The 23,680-nt window shown below is 56.7% G+C and overlaps 8 protein-coding genes and 1 non-coding gene across 9 annotated transcripts; 4 read left to right on the forward strand and 5 right to left on the reverse strand.

Moving 5' to 3' along the window:
- Positions 1–1,054: 1,054 nt before the first annotated feature.
- On the reverse strand, positions 1,055–3,438 carry BZA05DRAFT_86259 (G protein-coupled glucose receptor regulating Gpa2-domain-containing protein). The gene is made up of 5 exons (XM_051488720.1): positions 3,044–3,438; positions 2,795–2,946; positions 2,514–2,721; positions 2,392–2,449; positions 1,055–2,319 (listed from the first exon to the last, which is right to left on the reverse strand). The coding sequence occupies exons 1-5, from the start codon at positions 3,271–3,273 to the stop codon at positions 1,228–1,230; spliced, it is 1,740 nt and encodes a 579-aa protein (XP_051338300.1). The 5' UTR covers positions 3,274–3,438; the 3' UTR covers positions 1,055–1,227.
- Positions 3,439–3,903: 465 nt separating this feature from the next.
- On the reverse strand, positions 3,904–5,340 carry BZA05DRAFT_86302 (uncharacterized protein). The gene is made up of 2 exons (XM_051488721.1): positions 4,982–5,340; positions 3,904–4,387 (listed from the first exon to the last, which is right to left on the reverse strand). Exons 1-2 carry the CDS (start codon positions 5,252–5,254, stop codon positions 3,986–3,988), a joined length of 675 nt encoding a protein of 224 aa, XP_051338301.1. The 5' UTR covers positions 5,255–5,340; the 3' UTR covers positions 3,904–3,985.
- Positions 5,341–9,912: 4,572 nt separating this feature from the next.
- BZA05DRAFT_402625 (uncharacterized protein) lies at positions 9,913–11,273 on the forward strand. The gene is made up of 3 exons (XM_051484127.1): positions 9,913–10,165; positions 10,314–10,630; positions 10,694–11,273. The coding sequence occupies exons 1-3, from the start codon at positions 10,104–10,106 to the stop codon at positions 11,065–11,067; spliced, it is 753 nt and encodes a 250-aa protein (XP_051338302.1). The 5' UTR covers positions 9,913–10,103; the 3' UTR covers positions 11,068–11,273.
- A 363-nt stretch (positions 11,274–11,636) lies between these two features.
- BZA05DRAFT_446288 (flavodoxin and radical SAM domain protein) lies at positions 11,637–14,308 on the reverse strand (the record flags this gene model as incomplete). The annotated part of the gene is made up of 4 exons (XM_051487067.1): positions 11,637–11,931; positions 11,994–12,781; positions 12,829–14,234; positions 14,284–14,308. The coding sequence occupies 4 exons, from the start codon at positions 14,306–14,308 to the stop codon at positions 11,637–11,639; spliced, it is 2,514 nt and encodes an 837-aa protein (XP_051338303.1).
- Positions 14,309–14,552: 244 nt separating this feature from the next.
- On the forward strand, positions 14,553–16,386 carry BZA05DRAFT_446289 (uncharacterized protein; the record flags this gene model as incomplete). Its single annotated transcript, XM_051487068.1, has 4 exons — positions 14,553–14,885; positions 14,953–15,546; positions 15,604–16,254; positions 16,303–16,386. 4 exons carry the CDS (start codon positions 14,553–14,555, stop codon positions 16,384–16,386), a joined length of 1,662 nt encoding a protein of 553 aa, XP_051338304.1.
- Positions 16,387–16,473: 87 nt separating this feature from the next.
- Positions 16,474–19,224, reverse strand: BZA05DRAFT_402630 (beta-lactamase-like protein). The gene has a single exon (XM_051484128.1). It carries the CDS (start codon positions 18,913–18,915, stop codon positions 16,600–16,602), a length of 2,316 nt encoding a protein of 771 aa, XP_051338305.1. The 5' UTR covers positions 18,916–19,224; the 3' UTR covers positions 16,474–16,599.
- Positions 19,225–19,371: 147 nt separating this feature from the next.
- BZA05DRAFT_t222 lies at positions 19,372–19,479 on the reverse strand. Its single transcript has one exon. It is a non-coding gene; the product is annotated as a tRNA-Leu (tRNA).
- Positions 19,480–19,752: 273 nt separating this feature from the next.
- Positions 19,753–21,197, forward strand: BZA05DRAFT_402632 (Inositolphosphorylceramide synthase subunit Kei1-domain-containing protein). Its single transcript, XM_051484129.1, has 3 exons — positions 19,753–20,065; positions 20,141–20,246; positions 20,334–21,197. The coding sequence occupies exons 1-3, from the start codon at positions 20,033–20,035 to the stop codon at positions 21,047–21,049; spliced, it is 855 nt and encodes a 284-aa protein (XP_051338306.1). The 5' UTR covers positions 19,753–20,032; the 3' UTR covers positions 21,050–21,197.
- Positions 21,196–21,848, forward strand: BZA05DRAFT_402633 (uncharacterized protein). The gene has a single exon (XM_051484130.1). The coding sequence runs from the start codon at positions 21,257–21,259 to the stop codon at positions 21,548–21,550; it is 294 nt and encodes a 97-aa protein (XP_051338307.1). The 5' UTR covers positions 21,196–21,256; the 3' UTR covers positions 21,551–21,848.
- Positions 21,849–23,680: the final 1,832 nt, after the last annotated feature.

Raw genomic sequence — 23,680 nt, forward strand, 5'->3', positions numbered from 1 at the left:
CCATCGCCGTCAGCCATCGTGATGTTCATAAACTGTCGCCGCCACCGCCACCACCAATCCCCGCCACCAATCCCCGCCACCAATCCCCGCACATTCAGCCAGCCAGCTAACCAGCCAGCCAGCTCCCTAACTAACCATTTTATCCATCCAGCCAGCGAACCAGTCCGCCAACCAGGAAGCAAGCCACAAATCAGCAGCAAACCAGCCGGTTGGCCTACATAGATATCCGGCCCACAGTCCAGTCCACAGTCCGGACCGCAGCCCGATCCCCACCCGCCTAATCCCCATCATGATTCATCCCCATCATCCTCACCATCCAATCCACAGCCCCCCTCTCATATGTATCCCCGCCAACCACAGTCCCTCCACCGTCCAAACGGCAGTACCTTCCCCCGTCCTCCCCCCCCCTCCACCACGGCAGTTACGCTCCAGCTCCAGATCCATTCTGCATCTAAAACGTCACGTCACGGCGCGCATCATATACTCCTAGCCCTTCTTCTAGCCCGCTCCTTCTAGCCCGCTCCTCCTAGTCTCCTCCCTCTCTCTCTAGCCCAACGGTCGGCACAGCTCAGGTCGAGTAAGGTCGAGTACATAAGGTCGACCCCAGGTCAGGTCGGCCCCAGGTCAGGTCGGCCCCAGGTCAGGTCGGCCCCAGGTCGAGCAAGGTAAGGTAAGGTAAGTTAAAGTATCAGGTAGCGGCCAGGTAGCGGCCAACCGGCTGGGCATCCAATCATTTATACACAGCACAGCACAGCGCAGCAAGCAAGCAAGCACATCGGCTGGGGCACGCTGGATGCGTGGCGGATCCACAAGCCAGAGAGTGCCAGACCGAGAGAGAAAAGAAAAAAAGAAAATAGACAGGCCAAGTAATGGTATTGGCATTGTTTGTGTGTAGGTAGTAAAGTACAGCCCATCTCTCCCCGCTCCGCTCCGCTATTTCCCCATGCTTATGCGAATGCCTAGATTGCAAGTAAAGAATCGTCTCAAAGGTATAATCGTTGCAGTCCCCCAACAGAAAACAAATACACCCACTCTCCCCAAAACAAAATGCAACCTTGAATGAGAAAGGTATAGAGAATTATGTGCAGAAAAGAAAACCGCTTGCATGAAATCAATGAAATAAAAAATGAAAACAAAAGCCCACCCGAACTCCAGAAAAACTCCCTCCAAAAAAAACCAAGACACCTGATCCCCACCCAACCTCAAGCAAATTACAAAAATGGAAGATTATCCACCGCCTGATGACGATGGATTCCCACCGCCGCCGCCACCGCCGTTCTTTTCTATGCTCGATAGTTCGTCGAATTCGTCATATCGGATCTGCGGCCCCACTCCCATAATCTCGTCCTCATCCTCTTCCTCCTCTTCCTCCTCGTCCTCGAGATCGACTTCCTCGGCCCGTCGTTGCTCGAGATCCCACCAACTCTCCCTCGGACGTCGTTCCGGCCGTTCCCGTTCCCGTTCCCGTTCCCGTTCCCTCCTGTCACCCCCCCTCTTGTACCATTCTTCGGCCGCCTCGTGCGTCTCGGCGTCTCGTCGTTCGTACGCCTTCCTGGCCTCAAAGCTCATGTGTTTCCTGTTCCTCCAAGCCAGATCCCCACCCTCCTCCGCCCCAATCTTTGCGCTCTTCCCCTTGCACTTGCGCAGGCCGAATCCATAATGCGTTTCCGGTATGTATCGCCACGGCTTCTCGCGAATGGTAAACAGCCAGCAGTCCACAAAACACTGGAATGGTAGGGTGAAAGCAACCACGCAGTGCAGTGGGAAACTAGGGTGTTGTACGAATCGATCCGTAAACTGCAAGGCGTGACTGATGAGTGGTGGCACCCACATGAGCGCGTACACCAACGGATAGATGAAGAGTAGCCTCAACTGCCGGCTGATGGCGATTCGTCTCCGCCGAGCTTCTTCGTTGGCAGTGTCGTTGATCTGTCGTCTCTTGTCGGTGCTCGTACGGTCTTCGACCGAGCTCGGCGGTATCATCATTCCGTGTGGGAAAAGTGTTGGGAACGATCCCCTCCTACTGTCGCAGCTGCGAGAGTCCGACGACGACGACAGGTTGGTCCTGTCGTGGAACGGCGCGAGGAGGGCTTTTGCAAACGGCTGCTCGATCCCGTTCGGCGGCGTTGGCTGGCTGTCCGTGGGCGGCGGGATCAGGCCGTGGGAATCGAGCGAGGGAAGCCGTGGCGGCTCCTTGGGCTGTTCCGGAGGAGCCAAATCAACAGTCTCCACGTCAAGTGTGGAAGCCCCTACGCTAGTCCGAAACGTCATGAACTTCATGCGCACGTAGACGTATATCGCCGCGTAGAGTATGAGGATCTGTTCCCAAGAAAAAATCGTCAGCACGGTGCCGCATTCGCTGGCCCGTCGGAGGGAAGGGGGGCCTCTCACAGTCAGGAGAATCAGATATCGCGGTATCCATGCTAGAGCCAATCGAAACCAGAACGGCCTGCAGAATCCCAGTCAGCATCATCATCATCGCAACAAGGCTCCCGGGGAAGGGGACCACCAACCGAACGGGTAGGTAGCAAAAGGTCCCTTGGGCACTGTATGCAGGGGCTTTGTTCACGAATGCCAGAGACGGCATCATCACCGAGAAGGCGAACCAGGCCGTGTAAACATAGTATCGATATCTGAAGAGACCACCTTCCCCAACCCTTCCCAGCCCAGGTCTGAAGATGTAGAGAGCGCTATGGACAGCAATGGCGAGGACGGCGAAATCTGAGGAGAGCAAAAGTCAGTCCCCACACACACACATGTATACACAAGAATTGGGAGAAAAGAAAGAACATACCCGATGCCTCAATCCCCATCGACATCATGAATCCGGCTGTCTGGCAGAAGCGAGATTCGCTCGAAACGGCGCCTTTGGTGAAGACGACTGCCGGGTATATCAATTGCCAGCTCGCTTTGTAAAAGTCCGAGAATATCATCAACATGATGAGGCTGGAGGGCGCACCACAAGTCAGTACAAACAGCACAGACAACGTACATAAACGTACATATGGTGGGAAGGATCGGGAGGCGGCGGCAAGGCGCATACTGATGTCGGAAACTCCTCTTCATTCGAATAAACCAAAACCCAACCAACAATCCGCTCACCATTGACATGCTCGCAGCGGCCAAGGCTATTGAGCGCAGGATATACAGCTGGTCGTCCGACAGCGTCGGGTTGCCCTCGGCCTCATCGCTTAGGGTCATCCTTCTCAGACCGTACACCGGATCGTCCGTCCATTTGCTTCCTGTGGCGCCTGCTGGGCTCTCCGATTGCATAACAACCCAATCGCCTGGCGCAGAAACTCAACTTCCGCACTGGTATCGGTTCTTCGGTTCTTCGGTTCTTCGGTTCTTGGCTCCTTTGCGTCTCGCTAACCGTCCCCGAAAATGCAATCCCACTCTTCCTTCTTCTCCTTCGCCTTGTTCTTCTCTTTCTTGTCTTTCCTGTCTTTCTCGTCTTTCGTCTCCCTACTCCCTGTCGTTCTCCTTGTCCTTGTCCTTCTCCGTCTCCTTTCCCGAAACGGATATGCTGGTTCGAAATCGGGGAGGGAGGGGGGAGGTAGGTAGCAGTGTATTCGGTATGCCGTAGTGCTCGAATGCCGTCGAATGGGCTGGCCGTCGAATGGGTGGGGAATTCACGAAGATGGGTTCGAAAAAGACTCGGGCCGTTATTTGAGTCTCCACCAGAGTTTTGCTCAGCACACTCGTGCGCTGCGTGGAATATGCGGGCCCTTGTCTTTTGAACTTGTGCTAGATTTTTTTAATTTTTTTTTCCTTCTTCTGCACTGCTCCCAGTATGGGGGTGTTTTTTTTAGGTTGGATTAATTTTTTGGCGCTCTGCAGGCAGGCCTTCAGAGTTGTTGTGCGTGCGTGTTTTTAGCGTGGACGAACCCTGGTAGATAGCATTCCGTCACTTCAACAACAGCCGGGGAGCGAGATGTAAACAGAGTAGAGGCAGCAGCGGAGCAGCGGGTGCTAGGGCAGTTCGCTAGACGAAATTCGATCCACCCCCTCCAAAACAATCTCGCGGCAGTGCCGGGCCGAAAAAAAAATTGATGGTCGTTACGACGGCGGAAAGGGTGGTGGAGCAGACAGTCGGACAGGGCGAGATGATGAAGCTTTTTTGCTTCGCTCTGGTTTCGGTATTGAGGATGGAGGATGGAGGATCGGGGAGGGGAGGAGGCAGTGGTGGTGGTGGAGGCGGGCGGCGGGCGGGCTGCGGGCGGCTCTGTAGGTGGATATGAGTCGATATGTTGCCGTTGCGGTTCGGGATCCGCGTCGAGAGTACTAGGTAGTAGTACAGGCCCAAGCACGATGGTGACCAGTACAATCGAATGGAGCGTGGGCAGGGAGACGGAGGTACAGATGTGAGGAAAGAGAGATACGATAACTTAAGATAAGGAATAAAGGATGAGTGATTCCTGAAGAGGAAGAGGGGGGGGCAGGAGGAGGAGGGAGTATGAGAAGGAGGAGGGGTGGGGGGAGGAAGGGTGGGGGGTGGTGGTTAGGAGGTAGGTAATAGTGACGGGGGAATAAGGAAGAGTGATCGACGAGGAGGAGGAGGAGTGGAGGGGGAGGGGAGCTGAAAGAGAAGGAGGGAGAGGGGAGAGAGAACGAGCAGCGGCAGCAGCAATAGCAGCAGCACAGCAGCAGCAGAGCCGTGAGCGAGAGAGCGAGCCGGAGCAACCAGGGGAGAGATGGACGGGCGCTCTCCTCCTCAGATACGTAGGCCGCTCTCAAGCCACCTCTGTTGTTGTTGTGTTGCGCAGCTCAGGTGCTTGCCTGTCTGTCGCCCGGGGTGGAGGGGGGGAGTGGTGGCCACGAATGAGCAGGCAGGTTGGCATGGTTCCAGTCAGGTTGTGTGGGATAGCGAATGAGAATGGGAACGAGATGTACGGCGGCGATCGAGCAGCAGCAACCTGCATCCCGCGCACCGAATGGGGAGGGGGGGCTTCACCGATGTCGATTTCACTCACTCACTCACCACTCTGCACTTTGGTGTCTCTCTAGCAGATAGGGTAGAGTAACTACGGAGAGTCGAGTCGAGCACGTCCGTCGTACGTCCACTGCGACACTGGCAACTGGCATCTGGCAACTGGCATCTGGCAACTGGCATCTGGCAACTGACTGACGAACAGCCGTCCGTGCCATGCCATGTCAACATGCACCCCCGATCCATCCCCCAGCATGCCCCATACCAGCCCATGGCAGCCAGCCAGCCCTCTGCGCGAACAGGTCTCGCCCAGCCGGCCATCATCAACTAGGTAGAGTGGAGTAACCATCATTAGAGCAACTATTGCGACCTTGTTTTGCCCTTGAATCTCGTCCTCCTCGAGCTGCTTCATCGTCCTGCGTGCCCTTGCTCCGTGAAATGAGCAGGCAGATCCGGTACGTACGGTACCCACTCTGTCAGTAACTAGGTCGACAAGTCACAACCCCAGCCATACATACAGACGATACCTGGAATACCTCAATACCTGATCGCTGCCGGCGACGAAGAGAGCAAGCACTCGCGATTCGCGACTCGCGGGGAAACACGCACTCTTGCACGTACGTACGTACCGAGTGCAGGTACCCAAGTCGTGCACCGTACTGTACAAGGCGAGTTGTATCTGATTCTGATTCTGGATGAGGCAGAGGGGGGGGGGGGGCACGTTACTATAGATAGAGTGCAACAACGACTGTTGGGTTGGGTATGGAGTAACTTGGGTTTGGGTTTGGGTGTGAGTTGTGGTTGGGGTTGGGATGGGTCGGGCCACCATGGGGGGTATGTAAAGCAAAAGCGTGGGTGGTAGGTGGAGGTGGATATGAACAGAACAAGCAACACCCATGGGGCATGAGCCAAGCAGTCGAGCTCGTTCAAGGACTCAAGGCTTCTCCTCCCGTGATTCGCGGTTTGGCAAGTTCGCAAGTTCGCCAACAACAACAACAACAACAACAACAACAACAACAACAACAACACGAGACCCGGCCCCTCCAAACGCCGTCGTATCTAACTAGGGCGTCTATCTACCTCTACCTACGTGGAGTACACACGACGACGGCTCTATTCCGAATCCCACGCCGACCGATGAATGGCTCCTCCCACCTCCCCACCTAACCTCCGCTCCCTACCGAAACTACCGGAAGAGCTCCTGACTCCTGGGTTCTGAGTTGATGCTCATTTCGACAGTTCCGAAACCGACCAGCTCCGTTCTACCTACCCAGACAGTACTACGGAGCCCGAGTTTCCTCCGACGCTCCACTGTCTGTCCGGTGCTATGTAACTCACTCACACATCGAGGACGTCACCACCCACCACCACCCCCACCTGTGTGTCTTCCCCGTTGCCCCACCAGCTAACAGCTGGCAAGAGCAGCCGCCGATCTTCCCTCGCTGTCGTTGCCGCTGCTGTCGTTGTCGCTTTCGCTGCTGCTGTCAGCCACGCCAGAGGTGACAAGTTACATATGTAGAGCGCAACCTCGGGATTCTCGCCGAGGAAGGCTCGGATCAATGTGCAACACTAATCGGTGGCTGCTGCAAGATCAGCATGATCAGCAGTATCAGCTTGGCAGTTTTGCAGTTTGGCAGCTCGGCAGCTGGATCGTGGCGTAAATGGTAAGTAAGGTAAGTGTTCCGTCACCTGCTCTCGCGCGCGCGCTTGTGGGTGCGTGTGTATGTCGGCGTGTATGTGTATGGGTGAGTGACGATCGGTTGTATTTATGTAGATAGTGACAGGAGAGTGACGGGAAAGTCGAGGCCAGTGAAGTAGAGTACCGTGGAGTACCGTGAGTAAACATCCACCGTCTTTCGTCTCCACGAAACACCGCAAAAATCAATTGGCCCGGAACGATTCCACGTCTCCACGATTCCACGTCTCTTCCGCGATTGTGTACCCAGATCTTTCCGGCCGGCAGATCCCCCCTCCAATATCCATCGATCAAGCTGAAGTCTAGACGAAGCCTCGTCCTCGTATCCTGCTCCATCCATGCTCATCCAAGCCAAGTCACTTCAAGCCAAGCTCACACTCGGATCCTCCCCGGTCTTCGGATGCTTCCCGGCTACGTACGCTGACGGGGTCTCAGGTCTCAGGTGTCGGGCGTCGCAGCCGGAGCCGGGGAGGACTCGGGCGTCGGGGGAGGGCGACGGGGGATAAGGTAAGCATTCCCGGACCCCACAGTCTGGAGTCTGGCCAGGCCTTGCTTTGGCAGCTTCGCTTTGCCGCGCCGCAGCGCTCGCGCGCTACGATACGGTATATACGAGGAAGAAAAAAAGAAAGAAAGAAGGAAAGAAAGAAGGAAGGAAGGAAAGATGGAAAGATGATCTCTTTGTGCTTTGCGCTCGTATTGTAACGTACGGCCTAGGTATGCTATGTACTGACTCGTATCCCTGAGGTAGCGCGCACTCACCGAGCTGCGAGCTGCGGTCTGCGGTCTGTGATTCCTTTCCTCTTATGATATGCACGCTCCGCTCCGCTGCGCTCGGAACGAAGCGAGGGAGCGAGGGAGCGAGGGAGCGAGGAAGGAGCTGTCGGAACGAGGGAAGGTGAGGAAGGAGCTTTGAGCTTCGACGAGCTGTCGAGCTGTCTGTCTGTCCGTCCGTCGGATGAATGGAATGGAATGCGCGGACGACAGCCGCTCTGGTCGCTTCCTAGGGAGGTATTCATGCTCCCGCTCCCGGGGACCTCTCGTTTGGGATAATCTGGCGAGAATCTATCTATGCGACTCTATGCGACTCTCACTTCACCTTTGCTTTCAATAGCACGACACGATAACTAGCACCTACCGGAGAAGGCGACCGGAGCAGGCGAGCGGACTTAAAGGCCACTTGCATCCACAGCTTCAGCCTCCACGCGCCGCACGCCCTTACTTGTTTTACCACCGCACCGCACCCCACCGCAGGGCGCCCGTCTACTAACGACTCCATCTATATCTGCCTACAGGCACAACCACCACCACAGCAACCACCCTCACGGAACAGCTCCCACCACCACGAGCACCACCACCACCACCACCACCGCCACCACCACCGCCACGAGCACCACCACAACCACCACGTCGAGTGAAGCAGTTGTTCGCGAGCGTGCACCCTCCACCTTTACATTTACTCCGGGTATCCTTGCCACACATCCACCTTATCCATCGCCCCGAGGCGAAATGGAATAAAATCCAGCAGCTGCGGCGGCCGAGTGCGGAGGACAGACGTGGTGGTGCTGTAACATGTATGTGCTGGCACTCTCAACCCATCCTTTCGGGTGCGGCTACCTTTGGTGGATGCTTTGCGTCACCAAACCTCCACGGTAGTTAACTGCTGCTCTGCTGGATGGATGGATGGAGAGAGAGACTGAAGGGCGGGGCCGGTTGATGGAGAGGAGAGTTGACCTGTCGATCGAGAGTGAGGGAAAGAAAGAGAGAGAGAATGCGGTTATCCGAACATCACAGGCACTTGCTCGTTCCTGTTCTTGTTCCCGCACATCCTCTCTCGCTCTCGCTCTCCCCTCCAATCCTCTTCCTCTCCTTCTCCGTCCCCTCGCACTCTCCCATCGCATCCGTGACAGGTATCTCTCCCCTCCCCGTAGTTAAACGTGCACACCAATACCTCCTACTCCCCTCAATCTACCTTCCGTCACGTACCGTATTCTCCACACTCTACACACCTACGTTTGTATTGTGCGCACCCCCATCCCCTCCCGCGCCGCGCCGGTTCCGGGGGGTGCGCGGGTGGTGGGAGGGGTGTGTGGGGTGGTGGCCATTGCGTCCGGCCGTGGTGCCGGATATTTAATTTCGCTTGTTGCTAGCCTGCACACGGTCTCGACGATCACCAGCACCAGCACCAGCACCAGCATCTGTTTCTGCTTGTGTTTCTGCTTTTGTTTTTTGTTTTTTGTTTTTTTATGTTTCTTTCTTGGGAGAGGTGGGAGGAAGGGTGGGGTGGGAGCTGAGCTCGAGGAGTCAAGGTGGTGCCATGGTGCGATGGTGCGTGCACAGGGCGTGCACGAGACGGAGCGGAGCGGGCAGATGTGCGGTGCGGAGCGGTGGGTGGGTGGGTGCGGGCGAGAGGGTGGGGAGGGTCAGATGATTCATCATTACTCTATATACTCTAGGTATTCCAGCCTCAGCGGGTCGTTTCGCTCGCTCGCCCGCACGCTTCAGGGTTGCATGACTCTCTTTGGTCGAGTACAAATATCTGTTGAGACTCCAATCGGTCGTTTCGCCCTCCCCACCTCTTGGCGACAGGACGGACTGGACAGACTGGACAGATGCATGATATGATGCGGTGATGCGCCTGCGCCCATGCCCATGCCCATGCCCTTAAGCCATTGAATAAGCGATGTGTTGTGTATGGCCTACATATATCTATATGGCCATCGTGCGTGTGTGCGTGGGTTGTGGGTGGTGGGTGGTGGGTGGTGGATGTGGAGGGTGGATATTCAACTCTAGTTAGTGGTGGAGGGATGGATGTGTGAGTGTGAGTGACAGCGTGGGTGGGAGGGGGGGGAGTTGAGGGGAGAAGAGCGGGGGGGTTGTGGTACGAGCGGGTGGGGGTCGTCGGAGGCATTGGTCCGTGCCCACGGCCACCAAACGTCGAGTTGGAATGTAAAACAACTGGTCTGAGCGCGCGCGCGGAGATGGACGGGCGGGTGGGTTGGGCGGGTGGGTTGGGTGGGTGGGTGGATGGTTGAGCAGGCGGGCGGGCGGGTGGATACAGACTTGCTCTATCTACTACCAGTTACTTACAGGACGAGCACGACTGTCCGACGGCCTTCGCTGCGTGTCACCGTGTCAGACTTTCTTTTGACGGCTGACGTGCCGCCGCTCGGTGCGATTCGGAGCCTGTGTTGCGAGTGGATCATGGCTCGTCAATCGTGTGCGACCGTGACCGAGCTCGCTGCTCGGCACATGTGCCTATTATTACCATAGCTGCTGCGGGCCTGCGGCTCTGCTGTGGGAGACTTGTCGCCATTACCTCATGCCGGATAGCTGCCTGCCAGACAGCTCAACCACCACCACAACCACCACCAGCTCATCGTCACCACCAGCTCATCACAACCACCACCAGCTCATCACTATCGGCCCATCACCAGCCATCTCCTCCCACATCCTCCCCCCCACACACCACCCGCAACGATGTCTACCACCGCCAGCATCGCGCCCGGGACGACCCCCAAAAAATCATTCATCCCTCTAGAGCACGTCCCCCCTCCGCTGTCCCTCCTCCGTTGTCTCCTCCGTTGCCTCCTCCCCCCCCCCCCCCGTTGCCCCCCTCTGTTTCACCCACCCCCACCCACCCCCACCCACCCCACCCACCCCCACAGCTAACGTACCTGACCCTCCCAGATGCAACCCCGAGCTGATGACCACTTTGATCCACAACCTCGGGGTGTCCCCCACCCTGACCTTCGTAGACGTGTACTCCCTCTCCGACCCTGAGCTGTTGGCGTTCATCCCCCGCCCCGCGCTCGCCCTGCTCCTCGTCTTCCCCGTCTCCGCCAGCTACGAAGAGTTCCGACAGCGCGAGGACGCCGCGCGCCCCGAGCACTACACCGGCCACGGCGCCGACGAGGACCCCGTCTGGTTCAAGCAGACGATTCGGAACGCGTGCGGGCTGATCGGCGTGTTGCACGCTGTGGCCAACGGCGCGCGGGGCCAGATCCGTACGCCTCCTGCTTCCGCCCACAGGCGCGTGCGTCGCTGATGGATGTGTCGTAACTACCTAGAACCCAACACGCCGCTCGCCGACTTCCTTGCGACCGCGCAGCCGCTGCCAATGGCGGAGCGCGCGCTCGCTCTCGAGAATAGTCCCGCGCTGTCGAGCGCGCACCTGGAGGCGGCGTCGAGGGGCGCCACGGCGGCGCCGAGCGCAGAGGATGATGTAGAGCTGCACTACGTCTGCCTCGTCAAGAGCGTCAAGGACAACCACTTGTACGAGCTCGACGGCCGGAGGAGGGGCCCGCTCGATCGTGGCTACATCGGCGATGAGGACGTGCTCTGTGATGAAGCTAGGAAGGTCGTGCAGAGCTTTATTGAGAGGGAGGAGAGTACCGGGAGACTCGACTTTTCGCTTGTTGCGCTTGTGCAGGGGTTTGATTGAGCGGAAGAGGAGACGGCAAATAGTAGCATATCTAGTGAGGGATATTCGAAATCTACATATCAGCTGCCGGATGGCGCAGGGTGCGGATTTGGCGAGTAATTGGGATGTGAACGGTCTGCCGGTGCTCGACACTCGGTGCCGGCGTATCTATCGTCAACCAGTAGTTCGAACAGCTTGACCTTGTAAGAAAACCCTTCAAGTTGGACGTTGCACGAATAGAAAGCTTCAGTTCACCTGCATTTCATGGCCATTAGTTCCATGAGCACTCCCCTCCAGTCAAGCCAAGCCAAAATAGAACACATCACACTGTGTGAAAGCTTTGTAGAATTTCATCTCCTACGTGTTCCCGATCTGTTCGGATAGGTAGAGCAGCATCCGGCGAGTTTGCCAGCTAAATGCTTTTATCCACATATCTACGTATCTCGGGAAAACCGGGTGATATCGCGTGCACATATCCGCCAGCCGCCACTCGACCACGCCAGCTCCCTCGTTTTTTTCCAATTCCAAACGCCATACCATTTCGCCCAAAACCAAGTTCCAAACTATGTAAGTTACATACAGATAAATCCCTATTTTCCCCCCACCCCCTCCTCGCGCTCCTCCGCCTCGATCCTCCGCGCCTCCGCCGCCTCGCGCGCCTTCTGCCTGCCATCGGGCCCCTTGCCCTTCCGGTAGACGCGCTCATCGCTGGGATCGAAGCCGCCGTTCCCCCAGTTCGCCCACAGCGGTGTCGGCTCGCCGACATACTCCTCGGGGCTGAACTCGCGGCCTTCCTTGAGCAGCGAGAAGAACCGCTCGTAGTCGATCAGTGTGTGCCAGCGGTTGTTGATGAAGAATTTTTTCGAGGCGAGGAGGATACAGCAGCTGGTGAATAGATGGTTAGTGTGCGTGACTGGGAAAGGGGGGAGGGGGGGAGGTGTAGGTACCTGTGAGCGTGCTCCGCGCCAATCCCGTACTCCAGCCCGCGCCTGGCCAGCTCCTCGTCCAGGGCTTTAACGAACTCGACGACCTCCTCGTAGAACGGGACATTATCCATCGTCAGACCCGCCTCTCCCGCACTGCTAGTACCACAGAACGTGACACCCTTGACCTCGACGAAGCACGGCAGCCCGCGCTCGACCAGATCCGCGTAGCCCCTGACCTCGTTGTCGACATTGAAGCCCTTGACGAGGGTGAGGCGGAAGACGGTGCGCTGCTTGTGGCGCTTTTCGCGGAGGATATCGAGGCACTCCATGAAGCGCTCCCAGAAGTCGCGGTGGAGCGGACGATCGATCTTCTTCAGGCTCTCCTTGTTGCTGGCGTCGATAGACACATACAGCTGCGTTACTGGACCCAGGTCGCGGAGTTGCGCGGGGTGCTGCGCGTTGCACACTAGGAACGACGAGATCCCGTCGGCGTGCAGCATCGCGAGGAACTCGTTGATGTACGGATAGAAGATGGGCTCGCCGACGAGACTGAGCGCGCAGTGCCGGATGCGGAACGCTTCGCTGAAGCGGTCCGCACGCACTCCGGGAACGCCCTTGAGCATCTTGATCTTGCGGTAATGCCCTTCGACTACGCCCTTAAAGATTTCTTCCGGCGGGTCGACTTTCCAGCGCCAGGTCGTGCCGACCGGGTTCGTGCCGTGCCGCCAGCAGAAGACGCATTTGTTCGAGCAGCTGAGGGACGGCGTGGTTTCCATGCATAGGTGCGATTTGATGCCGTAGAAGGAGAACTGCGGATCGTTAGTTGAGTGAGGGCGCGAGGAGGGATGTGGTCTACCTTGTAGCAGCTGCCTCTTCCGCGCAGTGCGCTCTTGGTCCACCGACATATCTTGACACCGGAGTGAGATCCGACGATGGCATATCCTTGCTTGGTGAGAGCGTTGTACGTGACGCCGTCCTTTGGGACCATCTCTTTGCGTGCTGGAGACTGTCCTTCGCCTGCCTCGAGAGCTAGTTTTCCAGCCGGCGAAGTGAAGTCAACAGGAAGTGGCGCGGGACGGTACGAAGCTTTGGTCTTAAGAACATCGGGCGACCGATTGATCATTCCCCCAAGATCTTCGAGATCCATCATATCCTTAGCCGGCTCCTCGTCGGCAACATCCTCCTCGTCGGAATCCTCATCCCCGGACTCGACAGCGGCCCGCCATTCACCGCCACCACCGAGTTCACCAGTCTCACAGTATTCCTTCATCGCATCCTCCAAATGAATGCGCCATTCCCGCAGATTGGATACGGCCGTGCCAAACTCCTTGTCCGCCTTGGACGACGCCGGATTGACATCGCCCATTCCCAGGGGAAACATCCTGCGGCTGCCAGCGCGACCTCCGGTAAGCTTTCCCAGCCATTTGTCGACGGCCACAGCATCCTGGCAGAAATTGCCTTCGGACTCTGGCCACTCGGATGAATCACCAAAGCCGAATACCGAAAAGCCGGCGAGTGAGCGCAGAGGCGCCGTGTCGATGCGGAAGTCGTGGTGGGTCTCTTGGAGGTGGTCCAGGAAGGGCGCGACTGGGGAGTCGGTCTCGTACGACGGAGTGATAACCAGGTAGATGTATTTGACACTCCGTCCATCCTCCGATGTGCTCGGCGGCGAGATGAAGTAGTCGTCCAGTTCGATTTCCTCGAGGTTGTGCAACTGTGGCGGCAAGAACTTGCGCGACAGAGGGATTTCCGACAGAGAGCTCGACGGTGTGGGGATGGAGAGCTTGGGGTACACCCCATCCTTCTCGGAGAAGAGGTCATTTTTCAGCTGTTCGGCGTACTGCGCAGTAGAGCCGGTCAACGAGGTGTAGAAGATGCAGATCTGAAGATCGAAGTCGCCCTCGTCCTTCGCTGGTTTGGTAGGGCCTCCACGCAACGTCTTGCCCTTCTTAGCCGGCACCTTCTTCCCTGACACGCGCTTTGGACCTAGTTTGACCTCAGCAGAAGACGAGGACTTGATACGCGCTCCAAGGTCGGCAACGCTCTCGATTTCCACGGGCTCCTTCTTCTCTTTCGGTTCCGACGTCGTTTTACCGCTGATAACTACGCCGTCCAGGCTCTTTGCGGGCTTTATGGTTCCGATTGAGGCTGTCTCTTGGTGGAGAAGCGTGCGAAGCGACTGTAGGCATTTGTAGATAATCGCGGCCGCCACCACGACGCCGAAGAAGGTAGACCGGTAGTTGTGCCATATTTGAACGAGCTCTATGACCGCGTAAGCATAAACAGTGGGCTATCGACGTGCAGCACCGACCTTGCAGAGCACCGGGCTCTTCCATGGCAGAAATCATGGCCGGCGGTGAGGGAGGTGACAGAGTGGGCACTTCACAACAGTTTCCAAAGAAGAAAGAGAATTTTAGTGGGGCTTCGGCAAATTCCGAAAAGTTACTAGTATTAGTAGGTCTTTTTTATCAGATCTCCGCATGCTCCGCTGTCGGAGCTATCATACGGAGGTCAAGCTTCTCGTCTAACTTCACATCATCCATCCACACCCCGCGTACCTCGCTCGCCAGCAAACGATCTATGGCGTCAACTACAGCCAGCGGAGTCCCCTCTTCAAAGGAGAAAAAGTACGACCGACAGCTGCGATTGTGGGGTGCAGATGGGCAGAACAAGCTTGAGTCTGCACACATTGCTCTCTTCGGTGCTTCGGCGACTGGCTGCGAGACGCTCAAGAACCTTATCCTCCCCAGCGTCGGCAAATTCACAATCATCGACGACAAGAAGGTAGTCGATGCAGATCTTGGCGTCAACTTCTTCCTGGACGAGGACAGCATAGGAAAATCTCGCGCGGAACGGACAGCTGCGTTACTGGGTGAGCTGAACCCGGATGTCCGGGGGGGCTACATCGAAGACGTCTGTGACCATGCTGGAAGCCTTCGCTTTGCCGTTTACGTTCGTATAACTTACTCGCGATGCACAGAACCTTTCGAACCTCCTAGCCACGAAGCCGGAGCTGTTCCGACCGGAGTCCTCGCCGTTCACACACATTGTCGTCGTCTCGCCCTTCCTTACGTCCGATGTCCTCAAACTGTCGCCGGAGATACCCACCTTCCTAGCTTACTCCATCGGATTTACATGCTCGCTGCGGATCGCTGCGCCTACCCGTTGCATTGTCGACACGCACCCTGATACCCTGATAGACCTAAGGCTGTTAAACCCATGGGAGGAGCTCTCGGCTCTTGTCGCGGACCTTGGTACGGGCGTTGACGCGGCCGAAAACGATGGTGGAATGAGCGATCACAAGCACGGCCATGTGCCGTACGTCGTACTGCTGTTGAAATACCTGGAAGAATGGAGGGCCACTCACGGCGGCGCCAACCCGTTAACCTACAAGGAGAAAACCGACTTTAAGGCGATGATCCTGGACAGGATGAGGACGAATGTTCCCGGCGGCAGCGAAGAGAACTACGAAGAAGCCGCAGCAGCAGTTCTCAAGAACGTTCGTGAAGCCGAGCTCTCGTCGGACACCCGAGGAGTGCTGGAGGATCCTCGATGCATCAACCCTTCCAAAAACGTTTGTAGCACACACACCTTGGTCATTGCATTTCGACGACTGATCATATCCCTCTAGTCCTTCAACTTCTGGATAATCGCACACGCAGTCCGGGAGTTCCAATCGCGCGCAAACCAAGGCGCAGGTCTCCTCCCGCTCTCCGGCGGCTTCCCGGACATGAAGGCAGAAAGCAGCACCTACGTCGCCCTGCAAACGCTATACCGCAGTCGCGCGCGCCGCGACGCCCTCCTCGTTCTCGAAAACACTCAATCGATCCTCGCCGCTCTCGGCCGCGATCCCGAGTCCATCTCCCTCGAGGAAATCACGCTCTTTGCTAAACATGCCAACTTCGTGCGCAAGATCGATTACCGCCCGCTCGCGCCGGAGTATACCCAAGATGACCACCATAAACACGCTGTCACCGCCGCGCTGGCGGGTTTTAATCCCGATTGGAATAAGTCTACTATTCATGAATATGTTGCGGTCCGCGCGTGGCAGGCGTTTTATGATAGGCATGGCAGGGCAGCGGGCGACGAGGATAGCACGTTGGAGGCGGATGTTGTCGAGATGCTAAAGATTGCGGAGGAGTATCTGAAGGAGGTGGGGTACGAGGGGGAAATGAACGAACATGCCCAGAACACGATTAAGGAAGTTGTCAGGGCTGGAGGTGGAGAATTGCATGCCATTGCTTCTCTCGCAGGCGGTATCGTGGCGCAGGAGATCGTCAAGGTAAGTTCGGTTTGTGAGTGGATGGGATGAAGCTGACTAGTGAAATAGGTCATCACTTCGCAGTACGTGCCCATCAATAATACGGTCGTGTTTGATGGCATTGCGAGTAGGAGTTCGACTTTTGGGTTTTAGGGAGTGCGATCACCCTGGAAAGCTCATTGTCAAAATCTTCACCCATCCTCACTGCTGAAATCTTGTGAATACCACGTTTGTAGCACTTGATACTGTAGCACTTGATACCGTCAACATCCGTAGAATTCTACATTCACCATAACAAAGTCCAAAATCAAAAACCCTGAGCCGCATCCTCAACTCCAACCTATTTTACCCATTCCGTCTACATATCTACTCCTCCTCCTTCTCCTCGCCCTTATAAACCTCAGCCAGCCCCTTAACAAGCCTCTTGAACCTATTAACCTCGCCGACCTTGAACCGCATGTAATCAAACCCATAGACGACGTCGCCAGTATCGCCCGCGCCGAACGTCGGACTCTTCGGGTACCGCTGGCTGAAATGCACGAGCGCGGTCTTCCTCGCGCCCATCTCCCTGCCGCTCTTGATCGCCTCGCCGATGGTAGAGTGTTTCTTCGCCATAGCCTCCTCGAGGAGCTCGTCGTCGAAGGTCGCCTCATGGACCAGCAGCGTAGCGCCCTGGCCGATCTCGACGAACGAGCGCGTCGGCCGCGTGTCGCCGCTGTACGCCAGCTTGAAGCCCGAGGAGAACGTCACGGCCGTGGTGAACGATGACTGGCAGTGCCATGCCGGCGCGGTCTCCCATTTCTCCAGTTTGAGGGCGGATAGCAGCGCGCCGTAGGTGGCGGGAGCGTCGTAGACGCTGCGCAGATGCTCGTTCGGTACGAACACGAGGTGGTCGATGCCGATGTCTTCGATCTGCGCGTAGTCCGTGAGCCAGGTCCAGAAGCGCTGCGGGGCGACGATAAAGGTGGGACGGGAGCCGTCGCCGGTGCTGCGGAGCAGCTGCCGCTGCTCGTTCAGGAAGGAAATTGAGCCGAGGTGGTGGTCGGCGTGCAGGTGCGAGATGTACAGGACTTTGATGTCGAGTAGACGGTGCTTGTAGTCTTCTACGGTGAGAACGCGCTTCATCTGCCCGATGGTGTTCTCGCCGCAGTCGAGGAGGATGGAGCAGTTGTTGGGGATTGTGATGAGGGTGGCGGAGACGTTGCGGTACCGCGAGGGGAGGGCGGAGCCGGTGCCGAGTGTGTAGACTTCAACATCGCTGCCGGGGAAGTCTTCCTTTTCCGGGGGCGATTGTGCGAGATCTTCCCGAGTCTCCGTGGCAATGGCAATGAATTCTTTGCCGCCTTCTTCCGGTAGGAATGCCTCTTCTGGGGAGAAGGGGGGAGGTATCTGAGTCGTGTCCAGGGACCACTCGGGTTTGATGTTGAACACCATTCCGACCTCGGCGCCGATGGCCTCCTTGGGCGGAGCTACTTCGGCCGTAGAATTGGAGTGTAATGGTGGGAAGAACACCGGGTCGATCATATTCAGTCTCGTGGTGAACTTGGCCGCTCCCTTGAAGTTGATGGGATCGGGACAGACATCCGGGGAGGCGATGATATGTTTCGATCCTGGGAACCGCTGCATGAACTCGACGAGCTGAGCATTGTGGGCTACTCCCGACCCGAGAATCCAGAAGAAAGCACCGAGCTTCTTTTGGACAGCTTCCACATCCGACCACTCCCTGTTCGCGACGAAATCCTCGACGTACTCCTCGGTTGGAAGTTCGCAGATGGCGATTCCGGTTCCAGCGATCGAGGGCTCCTGTACTTCTTCGGGCTGCACAACCCGACCATCCCGAGTCGTTACCGATTGACCGTTGGAGAGCTTCCCAAACATCGGGCCGGGGGTGACACCGAGTTGCTTCGCGATGTGTGGCAAGAACTTGCCGCGGTGATCGTGCAGCACCACGATGTAACTGAGCGCTACCGCGGACGGCGTCGATGGTGGAAGCGACTGCACATATCTGGCTATCCCCCCGGGATTCTCCTCATCCTCACTCTTCCTCCTCTTCTCGCTCCGCTCGCTGCCGTTACCGCCGACCACTAGCGGGTCCACTTCCTCCAACTCGTTTCGATCCTTATTGACGCTCTTCTGCGACGCAAACATGTTCTCTACGACCTCCTTCAGGAACTTGATCCTCTCCTGCTCATCCATATCCTCCGTCATCCTCTTCCTATTTGCCGACTCCTCAACTCCGCCCCGCGGCCGCACCTGCAGCGTCTTCACCGTAATGTTGTTGTCGGTAAAGACCTTCGGCTCGGGGGCCTCAGTGAGCTCATCCACCCTAACCTTCAGCTGCCCACGGAACACAAAGCTCCTCGTCGCCGCGATACTATGTAGCAAGTTCTCGCCGCCATGAATCGTGACCGGATTCCCCTCAGCGCGCTGCCCATCCGCCTTCCTCGCATCGCCAATAGTGAGCAAGAACCCGACCAGCCCACCAGTAGTCGCCCACTCGGTCCGTCCAGTCAAGAAAATATCCTGCACCTTCGCGAGGCGCACGCGGCGCTCGACATACGCGCGCTGCGAGCCCTCAGCGATGTGACCGAAGAGGTAGCGGCGGTCGTCGAAATGCACGACGATGTTAGTGCCGGGGGTGTCGCTGGAGGGCACGCTGAGAACTGTGGCGTGAACTTTCATAGCGAGCGCGAGCGACGTGTGGAATGTTCGTCGGCGGAGTGGTTGGGTGTACAGCTGCGAGAGTATATATGCTGGGAGACTCCGCCGAGCGCGGTGCTGGAGGGACGCCAATGCGTGGGTTGGTGGGGTGACGTGCGGTGAGTCGACGGCTGCCTGTCAGGGTGAGACGGATTCAGGCCGACGGTGGACTCGGATTTAGGCCGACACGGTAGGTGGAAATGACTCGGATCTCACAACGGTGGAGGTCGGTAATATTTCAGGAAATGATGGGATTGAATCTACTTGGTAGGTTTAAGCATACAGAAAAACTTAGACATGCAAACTGCTGAACACCAGACCGAAGCGAGTCCCGAATGGAAGACGCTAATGCAGTGCTTGTTACCCGTCACCCCGCAAAACATGAGCACCAGAAAAACGTGAAGAAGAAAAATGTCGGGGAAGAAAAAAAAGATATCGTGACAGGAGTGGGACTTGAACCCACGCTCAGTTTCCCGAACCAGGAATCGAAACGATTGTATTAAGGTGACCTTAACCTGGCGCCATAACCAACTCGGCCATCCTGCCTGAGGATGGTAAGCTTAACTCAAAAGTACATCAATTCTTTCAATGCACGGAGTCTCGAAGACTGTGCATCGCAGCTGATCGTGCATCCATCGATAAGGCGTCGCATGGCTGTAGAAATTCCCGAAATTGCGGTGTATGTAAGCAAGTACTCTAACAGATTCGATGGGTGCGGATGGCAAATTGGGTTTGTCATCTCGCGTGTGCCGAACCCGGTTCGGATTCCGACCAAGAGCTGGGATCATGAGAACGGGCTGTTTACCATCCGGTCTCCTTGCATTCTTCCTTCTCCGCCTCATACCTCCTACTCCTGACGACCCCCGAATCGTACCGATACTCAGTCGCGGCACGATCGATTTCCACTCCACCGACAGCACACTCGCCGACTGCTCTACGCGAACAAAACACGACTGAGCGCTTCGAATCGCTCGACAAGTCTACTCTACCGATCTCCTGACCCCGACCGACACCGCGCAACTGGGTCCTTGGCCGGATAGCCACCGCCGTATCGATTTCGCGAAGTAGTGCTACATCTACCTATCGAGCACTTTGAAAGATGTCCCAGTATCTACGGTTACCGACACCGAAGGTGCGTTCTTTGTGTCCCTTGCGTGTGTGTGGGTGTGGAGGGGGAGCGATGCAACTAACGAGATCGCACACTCAGAAATTTCTCGGCTTCTTCGACCTCCAGCATGGCGCCCAAGTCGTTCTCATGAGCGTGCTGATAAATAAGTGCTCCGGGGTTGTCGGAGTGCTGGCAATACTCAGCGGTTTGTCGCCCATATCCACCATCATCCTCATCGTCATCGTCACCTTGATAAATGGCGGGCAGATCAAAAAAAGCTAATCGCAAACAGGTGCACAAATTTCCGTGGTACAATTGTCCATGTACGTCTACTCGCTCAGCCTGTTCGGCTTCCTCTGCTACCTCACGCCGAGCATCCGTAAGCGCTCGCCACTCGCCGCGCTCTCGTTCGCCTACATCTACCTCCTCGACTCGGTAATAAACATAGCGTACACGATACTCTTCGCGGTGTCGTGGTTCCTCGTGCTCGCGGCCAAGCACGCAACATCGCCTGCAGTAGTCGCATCTGCTGCGAACACGATCGACAAAACCGCCGGCTTCACGTCACCCGCGCTCAACGTTTCCGCCGTCAACGTGGTCGTCACACCTGCCGACACGCTAATGGGCGGGCAAAACGCGGTGGCAGTCGGCACACCCGCGGATGCGGCAGCCACTGGCATTGGTGCTGGCGTGCTGCAGCCGGAATCCGCTACTAGCATCTTCATCATTGCTATCTTCTGGACCATCCGGCTCTATTTCGTGGTCATCATCTTTGCGTGGGCCCGACACGTCGTGCGGACTAGTGCCACGCCGTCCGAGGAGCCCTTCGAGGGGAGGAATAATGGCGAGGGGTGGCAGGGGCGCCTCGGCAGGGCGCTGATTGGTGTTGGGAAGAGCTACTGGCAGGGAGATGGGTGGGCTCCCCTCGGCGGAAACAAGTTTCGTCGCAGCACGGAGCCCAGCGATGGACGAAGATTTAGGAGGGAGAGAATCACCGTCGAGGTATAGAGGGATCACATATCTCGAAACGGGAGGGGGGGGGCAACCTTTAGTTTTGGGGCGGACGGGGTCCAGGCGGACGAGAGTGATGGGTAGTGGGGTGGAGCCGGACAGCGTCCGTGCGAGTGCGGGGAGATTGGGTTTTTTTTTCGGTGTGATTGTGGGCGGGTGGGGTGGGGGTGGGGCGGGGGTTCATTTTCGGCGCGGTAATCGGGGATGCTCCGTTCGTTCGTCGGGTGTTTGGATTTTGAATCTCATATTGGATCTCTCAATTTTATTTTCTCACGTTGCATAGCAGGATTCGTCTGTCTGTCTGTCGGTCTGTCTGTATATCGTTGTCATCAGCTTCTTCCTCCCACTGCAGTTCGGTGGTGTTCTTTTCTTTTTCTTTTTTGTTGGTTTACTTTTTACTCTACATACTCTAATGTTCCTGTGTTTGTTCCGTCCACCACTGTCAGGGCGGATGGGATGGGTTGGCTATTTTACTGGCTGCCGGTTGCGATGGATTGAGATATCGATACTAGCACTTTCTTCAGGTGCGAATCGGAGTTGTGGGAGGGGCCAATACCGACCTGAGGTACATACTGTACCTACTGCACACCATGCGATGATGTATGTATCCTACATACATGATACCATAGGTACCGAAGCTACCTACCTATAGTGTTAGTTCAGTTATTACCTACACGCGCACGGCCCTGACGCACAGGGAAGAGCTTAGAGGAGGAGAAGGTGGTGGGCGGTGGGCCATGATGCTGAACGTCATGCAGAGAACATTGCGCAGCATGATTCGTCATCAAAACCTTCTGTATCATACTTCCGTTGCTTCCAGCGCAAGCTTGCGTCTCGTCTCGTCTCGTCTCGTCTCGTCTTGTCCTCGCTAGCGATCATGCATGCCATGCAACCAAACGTCTCGCACTTGCCTGTGAAGTCGGAGACGAGCGAGAGGGAGGGAGGATCGGGGGTCGGGACGCGCTCGAGTGATGCCGCTGGAACTGCAGCCTGACGAACTTCCTGCCTCTGCCTTTTGCCCTTTGTCCCCCTCCCCGCCCCGCTTCTGTGTCACTCCCACTACGGTACATATCTCATGATTCCCACAGCGAACGAACAGAACAAACTCCCGGTGCCATTGGCCGGAGCAAATCGAATCGCCCCTCCCCCTCCCCCGTCCTCGCGTAAAATGCCCGATCTTCACGGCGAAAGGGATAACCCTCCGCGACGCTGTCGACGACGATGGTGTTGGGAGACCGTGAGGCTTGAGGCTGAAGCACACACATACACACATAGAAACTACGCCCATGGACTACGCCTAGTCTGGCTGCAACATGGCTACCGTATGGACTGGATGTGGACTGGATATGGACTGGATACGGACTGGATGTTCATCTAGCGTGATTCCGGCGCCCTTCCACGGCGTCCACCATGGCGCCCACCGTCCACCGTCCAGTCCACCGTCTACGGCATGGGACCGACCATGGGGCCGACCATGGGTGTGTTGTCCACGATGTCCACGATGTCTACCTCATACCTCATACACAACGGGACAACCAACTGGGGAACTAGGTTACCACTCTATTCTATTACGGTTGTAAACGTTAAACGCGCCTACCTCTAGGGTATATGATATATTTATTCCCTCCAGCAGGCAGGGGCCAGGGGGGGCTCGGGGAGGGGTGAAGGGTCGTGATGGATTCGCCGGCCGCACTGAATCCGGCGGTGGGAAATATATGGATGGATGGATGGTAGCCAACTACCGTATGGATCGTATGGATCGTATGTATAGTATGCCCTGTAAAAGGCCAGACCGAACGCCACACGTGCCCAGGCCGCCGACTGAGGACTCGCAGTCTTGCAGTCTCGCAGTCTCGCACCCAACCCAACCCAACCCAATCCAACTGCAGTGTGTACGGGGTGCGCGTGCATATAGTGGTAGTGGTAGCTTGGAGATATCATACATTATGTACCGACCAGCTATTTACCGTGGCATAGCATATATATCCCCGCGGTTTTGGTTGGTGGCTTGGTGGAGTGGAATGCGGCACACTACCGTACCGTATCATGGAGCACTCCCTCATAGAGTAGTAACCGCTTACTCTACATATTCCGGTCCGGCACGAGGTCGGACTCGATCTGCATGCTCAAGTACGCATTGTACAGTACGTACCAGTAACTACCGGACCCGGTGCAGTGTATCCAAACGGAACCGCACCATTGCCGTAGGTATTATTGTTTTTCTTGGGAAGTAAAGGCAGGGGGAACACTCGGGCGTGGATTTTGAGTTTTCAGTCTGCCACGTCGTTGGGAGGGGAGGGGGAAGGGAATCATGGCGCTTGTGGATGGATGCTGATAATGCATGTAATGCGAGGAGGGTTTTCGGCCCAGCTACATACGCATGCATCCCGAGCTCGGCAATTTCTCGCCAGTGAAGGGAAGATGCGGCCAGTCGATGCCCATGCTCATGTCCATTGTGTCCCGAGGTTTGGGGGAAGTAGAAGTGGTCACGGCGGGGAGGGGAGGAGGGATGGAGGTTGAACCCGAGAACTACATACAAGAACCAAGAAACTATGTACGGCCTAGGCTGTGGGGGAGCTGCTGGTGGTGACTGGGGGGCGGCGTGCAGACGTGGCGAGATTGGTGATG

The sequence above is a fragment of the Tricharina praecox genome, assembly GCF_024521635.1.
Source record: "Tricharina praecox strain CBS 144465 chromosome Unknown BZA05scaffold_17, whole genome shotgun sequence".
Classification (NCBI taxonomy): Eukaryota; Fungi; Ascomycota; class Pezizomycetes; order Pezizales; family Pyronemataceae; genus Tricharina; species Tricharina praecox.

What these genes read in the sequence shown, in the direction of transcription:
- BZA05DRAFT_402630 (XM_051484128.1), bottom strand. Translation starts at nt 18,915, where the DNA reads ATGAAAGTTCACGCCACAGTTCTCAGCGTGCCCTCCAGCGACACCCCC.
- BZA05DRAFT_86302 (XM_051488721.1), bottom strand. Translation starts at nt 5,254, where the DNA reads ATGATGGCCGGCTGGGCGAGACCTGTTCGCGCAGAGGGCTGGCTGGCT. An exon ending in AGACACCAAAGTGCAGAGTG is followed by an intron (nt 4,388 to 4,981) that starts GTGAGTGAGTGA and finishes CCTTATCTTAAG; the next exon opens with TTATCGTATCTCTCTTTCCT.
- BZA05DRAFT_402633 (XM_051484130.1), top strand. Translation starts at nt 21,257, where the DNA reads ATGCTCCGTTCGTTCGTCGGGTGTTTGGATTTTGAATCTCATATTGGA.
- BZA05DRAFT_402625 (XM_051484127.1), top strand. Translation starts at nt 10,104, where the DNA reads ATGTCTACCACCGCCAGCATCGCGCCCGGGACGACCCCCAAAAAATCA. An exon ending in AAATCATTCATCCCTCTAGA is followed by an intron (nt 10,166 to 10,313) that starts GCACGTCCCCCC and finishes TGACCCTCCCAG; the next exon opens with ATGCAACCCCGAGCTGATGA. An exon ending in CGGCGCGCGGGGCCAGATCC is followed by an intron (nt 10,631 to 10,693) that starts GTACGCCTCCTG and finishes GTAACTACCTAG; the next exon opens with AACCCAACACGCCGCTCGCC.
- BZA05DRAFT_402632 (XM_051484129.1), top strand. Translation starts at nt 20,033, where the DNA reads ATGTCCCAGTATCTACGGTTACCGACACCGAAG. An exon ending in TACGGTTACCGACACCGAAG is followed by an intron (nt 20,066 to 20,140) that starts GTGCGTTCTTTG and finishes TCGCACACTCAG; the next exon opens with AAATTTCTCGGCTTCTTCGA. An exon ending in AGTGCTGGCAATACTCAGCG is followed by an intron (nt 20,247 to 20,333) that starts GTTTGTCGCCCA and finishes AATCGCAAACAG; the next exon opens with GTGCACAAATTTCCGTGGTA.
- BZA05DRAFT_86259 (XM_051488720.1), bottom strand. Translation starts at nt 3,273, where the DNA reads ATGCAATCGGAGAGCCCAGCAGGCGCCACAGGAAGCAAATGGACGGAC. An exon ending in AAGAGGAGTTTCCGACATCA is followed by an intron (nt 2,947 to 3,043) that starts GTATGCGCCTTG and finishes TGCGCCCTCCAG; the next exon opens with CCTCATCATGTTGATGATAT. An exon ending in GATGGGGATTGAGGCATCGG is followed by an intron (nt 2,722 to 2,794) that starts GTATGTTCTTTC and finishes TGCTCTCCTCAG; the next exon opens with ATTTCGCCGTCCTCGCCATT.